The following is a 7,500-nucleotide window of genomic DNA, read 5'->3' as shown; positions in this document are numbered from 1 at the left end:
TGTGTGTTTCTGTGTGTGTGTGTGTCCGTCTGTGTGTGTCTCTGTGTGTGTGTGTACCCGTCTGCGTGTGTCCCTGCGTATGTGTGTGCGTGTGCGTGCGTGCGCGCGTGCGCCTGTCTGTCTCCTTAAGGTCCCGTACCGGTTGCACGCGGTGCTGGTCCACGAGGGCCAGGCCATAGCCGGCCACTACTGGGCCTATATCTTCGACCCGCGCCACAACGGCTGGATGAAGTACAACGACATCTCCGTCACCAAGTCGTCCTGGGAGGAGCTGATGAGGGACTCGTTCGGGGGCTACCGCAACGCCAGCGCCTACTGCCTCATGTACATCAATGACAAGAAACGCTTCCTCATCGAGGGTGAGTCTCTTAGCCTGATTGTCTGTCATCGACTTTCAAATCTCTTCCAGACTTGATCTGACCAAGAGCATAACGATTAACATTTCCCCAAATGGCATGGTCGACCCGCCTGCCTTGGTTTGCTACTGGTTGTTTGCTTCCCGGAGCTTAGAAACGATATTTGTATTGCTATTGACCTGACTAGAGGCAACGCTGAAGGTATCGCGTCACTAGGAGGGCACGGCCTGGCTAGGTGAGTCCACACTTACTGGTAATGATAATAACACATATACACTCACTGGCCATTTAATGCACTGATGCAATGTTAAATTGAGATTGGCTAAATGATTTTTACTTTAAACTTGAAAAAATAAGCTTGCTAAGACGGTTGAACAGGACAGTGTGTTTAAGGCAGCGGTTCCCAAACTTTTCCCCCTGCGCACCCCCTTGTACATTTCAGTGTGGTTCGCGCACCCCCTAAGCGAATATTTTGATGTGCTGATGGCCCCGCAAGTATGATTCACTGCGCATTCACTGCATATTATGCACAGTTGTTTTGGGGAATCCTCTTTTCCAATAAAAACTCACATATCCACCATTGCTCTATTTAGCTTGCGCACCCCCTTATGGCATACCGCGCACCCCCAGGGGTGCACGCACCACAGTTTGGGAAACCCTGGTTTAAGGCACAAAAGCCCTAAGGAATATCTTTGAAAAAAAATTAAAAAATTCTAAGTAATAGTAATAAAGCCATCAGCAGGACATACTGTGTCATGTGCATTCACGACATGCTCCCACCCAGAGCAGAGGGAGGGGTATACTCTTGCTATTTATTACATGGCCCTTTCTCATAAATAATAACTAATAATATTATTTAAAATGTGCCAATCCTCTGTAACAATTTACACACTTCAAGCTGCAACCTAAAAATGAAATGTACCATTATTGTTATTATTTATTTATTTTTTATTATTATTATTATTATTATTATGAGGTATGGTAGTAACGGTATCCGTAGTAGCTGTGTACGTGCACTTAGCTGTGATGGAGAATAAGGTTATTCAGGACTCTGAGCTGTTTTGCTTGGGTAGGGTAGCCTACACTGTGATAAAGTGCTTTACTGTAGCTCAGTGGGTAGAAAGGCATCCATCCGCTGAATGTAAATGTAGCGGAAACTTGCTGAAGTGTGTGTGTGTGTGTGTGTGTATGTGTGTGTGTGTGTGCGCGTGTGTGTGTGTGCGCGTGTGTGTGTGTGCGCGTGTGTGTGTGTGCGCGTGTGTGCGTGTGCGCGTGTGTGTGCGTGTGTCCCACTGTGCATACACTTCGGCTTATATAAGACTGTTGCGTAACACTAGGTCTTGGTTTCTCTGTGGCCTTTGTCAGCTGTTTGTGTGTGTTTGTTTGTGTGAGTGTGCATGACCTACTCTCAACGTGTGTGCCCGTCCTATACGCCAGTGTTTACCAACCTTTTTGGTTTTGTGTACCCCCTAACCCTTTTCGTAGTGCCATGAGTACCCCCTAACTCATGTTTACATCACTTTTTCTAATCCAATGTTACTATGCTCCATACATTTGTTAAAAATTAAAATTTTCCAAGTACCCCCTGCAGTGTGCTCGCGTACCCCTAGTGGTACACGTACCCCTGGTTGGGAAACACTGCTATACGCACCCGCAGAAAGGCATTCGCTGAATATAAATGTAGCGGGAATTTGCTGAATAGTGTGTGTGCGTCCCAACCTCTGTATGTGTGACCTAACCTTTGAGTGGAGAGTGTTCTGACCCTTGAAGGGATGTGTGTGTGTGTGTGTGTGTGTGTGTGTGTGTGTGTGTGTGTGTGTGTGTGTGTGTGTGTGTGTGTGTGTGTGTGTGTGTGTGTGTGTGTGTGTGTGTGTGTGTGTGTGTGTGTTTTTTTGTGTGTGTGTGTGTGTGTTTTTGTGTGTGTGTCAACCTCTGTGTGTATACAGATTAGTGAAAAGAAAGTTTAAAAAAGAAAATAGTTTTTTGGGATTCTCAGGCAATGAGTAAGTAGGCACGCTACTATTAAATATGTTTTGTTTAACTCTGGTTTAAGCCTTGCATGGTTCACACCAGACGATCTGACAAGTGAGAGAGTCTGGAGGCTACCCATCATGCAATTTCTTGTAGGAATGGTGTGGTTTATGGTTGCCCTTGGCCGTTATGAAGGTTCCATTTGGCATGCACAGTATTATGTAGCCCATAGCCAATTAGTGTTAGTTTTATTTATTCAAACAAACTACAGTCACAGTTTTTCCACCCCTCCCCTCCTCTCCCTGATTGGAGCCCAAGATCTGGTGTCTGGTGCCATGGGTATTAATCCATTGACGCCTAGGCACCTGCAAAAAAAAGGTGCTAAATGCGTGAGCCCTTGTTAACACATTGAGTACCGACGACGTAATAATGCGTTTTTCACGCCCATGCGTTGTATACCAAAACGTAAAAATACGTTTTTGCATTTAAATATCATATTTTGAATCTACACCCTTCAATGGACAATATATGTGATTTTGGTAGCTCTGTGATGGACATAAATGACAACATTTGCAGTCCAAAGTTGTTTGATTGTTATGATGTTTGAGTGTTATGATTTGGATATTTTAATTTAACTTACCAAGATGTCTGGATGCCAACCCATGTCGCCTATCGCGCTGCCTGCATTGATTTCCCTAGTACGGTCACTGTAGCATGTGTTGTCTCTGACTTCACGCAACTTCGTGCCTGGAGTATCTTGAACTTTCTGGACTTGCTAGACCTTTACCAGATCTTTGGATCCAAATGGCACCCGAGATGTGATTGGAGTAATGCGCTCCGATTTGGACGTTTGATCGCCAAAAAGATAAGTTTCTGTGTCTTCCCCTATGTGAGAAGCCAGAAGCTAGCATGGCTACATATCATGATTCCCTGATTGTCGCTCCCAACGCAGGACGCTCCCCTGTCGGCTCGCTCCCACTAGCCAGACTATAGATCCCATCGCCATATAACGGAGCTAGTTATCTTTTTGATGTTAGTTTTTTGTTTCTAACCCTAAACCTAACCCTAAACCTAACCTTAAATTGCTTGTATGTGGCAGTGTATGATAATACGTGAAATATAATCGGGTGGGACTACACGTCCGGGAGTGATAGAAACACCTGGGACTACACGTCCGGGAGCGATCTCAGTTGGGAGCGTCCATCTGCCACCGCATATGATTCGGATCGGATGAGCTAGGCTACATCTAAGCATCATATCATTTGGATTTGTTGTCAATCTTGGGCTATTATATCGGTAGCTATTTTAGTAAATGTCTCACCCTCTGCATGTGTGCAAAGAGTTTGTGTTCAGTCCACGTGAAAAACGGGGATTTCAAAGGGCATCGATTGCTGGTGTCGTAGTGTGACAGAGCAGGAGGTGTGCTGCCTATTCGTGAATCGTGCTATGTTGTTGTTTCCCTAGTAGCCTACGATCGGTAGCGTGTATTGTGTCTGACTTCACGCAATAGGTAAACACAGAGACCATTGTATATCGTGCCAGGAGTATCTTGAACTTTCTGGGCTTGCTACCTAGACCTTTACCAGATCCTTGGATCAAAATGGCACCCGAATTGTAATTGGAGTAATGCGCTCCGATTTGGAAGTTTGATCGCCAACCAGATAAGTTTATTTGATTATTCACCCCCATGTTGAACTGTCTTCCTGTATGTGAAAAGCCAGAAGCTAGCATAGATGGCTACATATGGATCGGATGGGCTACATCTAAGCATCATATCATTGGGATTTGTTGTCAATGTTGGGCTATTATTTCGGGAGTCATCGGGAACTATTTTAGCAAATGTCCGACCTTCTGCATGTGTGCAAAGAGCTTGTGTTCAGTCTGTGTGAAAAACGTGGATTTCGAAGGGCATTGATTGCCGGTGTCGTAGTGGTTTAGAGCAGGAGGTGTGTCTTGACGAGCAGGAGGATGCGTGTCAGAGCTAACCTTGCACCAAATTGTGATTAAAACCAACTCATCCCCTTTCAAACTCGTCACATTCTGAAGAAGCGCACCCTTCACAAAAACCTCAATATCTCCGATTGTAGCTGAATTCCATGGATACCCGCTTCGGTTTAGCGTGGGTTTACTCGGCAATAAAAGCTCGTAGAGACACACAGTTTTCACCTACTAAGAGGGCAGCGTCTCCACTTTCGAACGAGTCATAACATATGTCAGTGGCCCTATCACATAATAAGCTGTGAGTCTACAAAACAACGTCAAAAAAGGGCTTAGAACGCTGGTATTCTACGACATAATTCCGTGAGCACCGCCGGTATTCAATGTGTTAAAAAAGCTGCCCTCAGCCTATAAAAACCTAAATATAACATAAAAATATGCACTTCAAAAAACAAAAAGTTGCATTCAAACGCTAAGACCCTCATCTTTCATTAGAATGTGTTCATTCATTCATCTGAAACAAATAGAGATTTTTAATAATTTTGTCTCAAATCTCATGAGCCTCAATGTTGCGTAATGCAGCTCCAGGCGCCAGGGCCAATGTTGCGCAACGTAACATCAGGCATCCATGGGTTAAAGACGCGAGGGAGCAAACAGGACTGTGATGGCCATTTGGAATAACCTAGATCAGGAATGGGCAACTGGAGGCCCAGGGGCCACATGCGGCCCGCCACCGTAGCCAGTGCGGCCCGTGGATAACACATAATTATCGAAACGAAAATGACCAGATTTACTTCTGAATCTATCTGTTGTAATTATACAGTTGGCTGATACAAAACACTCCTATTCCTTCCAGACAATATCGGCAGTCAGTAAGCAACCAAATACACCTCGAATTCTCTGAGTTGCAGTCAGATCCGTGGTTATGGCCATCGTGATCATGACTATGAAAAAATGTGGCCCTTCTTATCATGAAAGTTGCCCATCCTTACCCTAGATGGTTGCTATTGTCACCTTGGATAACTTGGATAAGGTTTTCAGAGTTTTCTTCATCCCAAAAGACTAGAATGAAATAAATTACACAGGAAAAGTATGTGTATCCTCAGACTGACACAAGGTGTGTGTGTGTGTGGGTGTACCAGTGTTCACGCTAGAATTTTCACTGGCCGGACAAGTGGCCGGCTGTATTGCTGAATACCGGACATTTGAAATATCTAACGGACCTTTCCTCAAATAGCCAAAAACACACTCCCTAATGGGTCAAAGTGTAGTAAATTGGTCTTTTCTGTCAGCAAAACTTAAATTTCACTAACATTTCGCCAGTTGGCTGGTGTTAATTTAGAGCCCTGCTTATGCGCACGGGCCGGGGAGTAAACGCGCGCTTTCTTTCACACACTCGAGAGCTCGAACTGAAAGAGAGAAAAAAACAGCCAGCCAACGCTGTGCGCAGATCCCTAAATTATCAACTCAAACAGTGTGTTTTATCAGCAAACCCGAAGAGGATTTCCCTACTCAAATTGGGTGACGAGGCGATGCCTGTAATAGTGCAGTAGCCTAATGGTATCGACGCTACTGACATTTGAACTGTGTTGCGTTGTGTTTCTTTCTGCGCTCTCGAAAGTAATGGAATTGACACGTTCCGTACGATGCTCTATATGGGCTACATATATGGGCTCGCGAGTCCATCGTTCTCTGGAATGTTTAACTTGACCCTCTGTAGCCTACTTGGAGATCCACCACCATTTTTCAGCAGAGGTAAAAGTGAAAGTGATTCGATGCTGCGATGCTGCGCATGCCATTGAGTCCCAAACCGTTAGACTTGACTTCGCAACTGGGCATGAAGGTTTTGCAAAATGCCCTTTGTTCTGTTCACTGATATAATGGTAAAAATAGCCTACAAAAAAACAGAATCGTTCCTCGACAGCACAGCAGCCAGCGTGAGTCAAGTGATTATAAGCATAACGTGATTGGGGACAACGATGGTGGGGACGAGAGCGCAAGCAATATTGCGTGCTGTTCATGACAAGTTCATTTACATAGGCTATTCACAAATATTTTCAGCTTTGTTCAGTTTCATATTAGGCCTACTGGTGTCGTGTAACTTTAAGTAGGCCTAAAATGAGCTAATATTATTTACTGAGTAATTGCTGTCATTTTTGTCGGACATTTTTGTCCGGCCACATTTTATTTTGCCGGCCATTCATGCATGCAAACGGCCAATGTCCGGCCACAGCCGGCTAACGTGAACCCTGGTGTGCTTGTGTGTGCGTGTGTGTGTGTGTGTGTGTGTGTGTGTGTGTGTGTGTGTGTGTGTGTGTCTCTCTCCTAACATCCCTGCATCTGTGTGAGAGAGTATAAGTGTGTGAGAGAGAGTGTGTCCTAACCTGTCTGTGTGTGTGTGTGTGTTTGAGAGAGAGAGTATAAGTGTGAGTGTGTCCTAATTGCCCTGTGTGTGTGTGTCCATGTGAGAGAGTATGAGTGTGAGTATGTGAGTGTCTCTTAACCTCCCTGTGTGTGTGTGTGTGTGTGTGTGTGTGTGTGTGTGTCCTACAGAGGAGTTTGACGTGGAGACGGGGATGATGTGTGTGTGTCCGTCCCACGATTAATTGCAGCGTTTTCCCCCCAAACTCTCAATGTTTCTCGAAAAAAAAAAACCCTACTGAATCCAAAAATTTAAAATAGAAATTGAGATAAAATACCACATTTAAATTCATTCTATTTCAATTCTTTCAAAGGTAATTTAAATATTCCCACTATTCACACCCCTCTTCACACACACTCTTCACATGCCCATTTCACCTGGGTCTCTTGTCAGTTGATTAATTGCGATTCATGTTTTTAAATCGATTAATGCATTGATTAATCGTTTGCATCCCTATCCCCAACAGAGGAGTTTGACGTGGAGACGGGGCTGCTGCTGAGCGGCCTGTCCAAGCTGCCCGCGGAGCTGCAGGAGTACGTGAAGGAGGACAACCTGCAGTTCGAGCGCGAGCTCAAGGTCTGGGACATGCTGCAGGCCCGCAAAGCCCAGCAGGAGAAGCAGGCGCTGGCTACCGCTACAGCCGCTGCTGCCGCCGCTACCGCCGCCGCCGCCGCTGCTGCTGCTGCTGCTGCTACCACAGCTACTGCTACCACTGCTGCAGCGCCCCCTGCTGGTACAGGCACGGGAGCAGGGGATGGAGCAGTGGCCACTGTCACGGAGACACAGGCACAGCCCGACAGCACAGGTTGGTTG

The 7,500-nt window shown here is 45.5% G+C and overlaps 1 protein-coding gene across 4 annotated transcripts in view; it reads left to right on the top strand.

Annotated features, from left to right (window-relative positions):
* usp25 (ubiquitin specific peptidase 25) overlaps positions 1 to 7,500 on the top strand; it is an 82,558-nt gene that overhangs the window by 46,140 nt on the left and 28,918 nt on the right. For all 4 annotated transcript variants that reach the window (XM_063202969.1, XM_063202968.1, XM_063202971.1 and 1 more), the window contains exons 16-17: positions 131 to 359; positions 7,154 to 7,492. In XM_063202969.1, coding sequence (XP_063059039.1) covers positions 131 to 359; positions 7,154 to 7,492 — 568 coding nt within the window. The remainder of the gene's footprint in view (positions 1 to 130; positions 360 to 7,153; positions 7,493 to 7,500) is intronic.

This window comes from Engraulis encrasicolus, chromosome 7 (assembly GCF_034702125.1).
Source record: "Engraulis encrasicolus isolate BLACKSEA-1 chromosome 7, IST_EnEncr_1.0, whole genome shotgun sequence".
NCBI classification, from domain to species: domain Eukaryota; kingdom Metazoa; phylum Chordata; class Actinopteri; order Clupeiformes; family Engraulidae; genus Engraulis; species Engraulis encrasicolus.
This window is presented reverse-complemented; position numbering and strand designations above follow the sequence as displayed.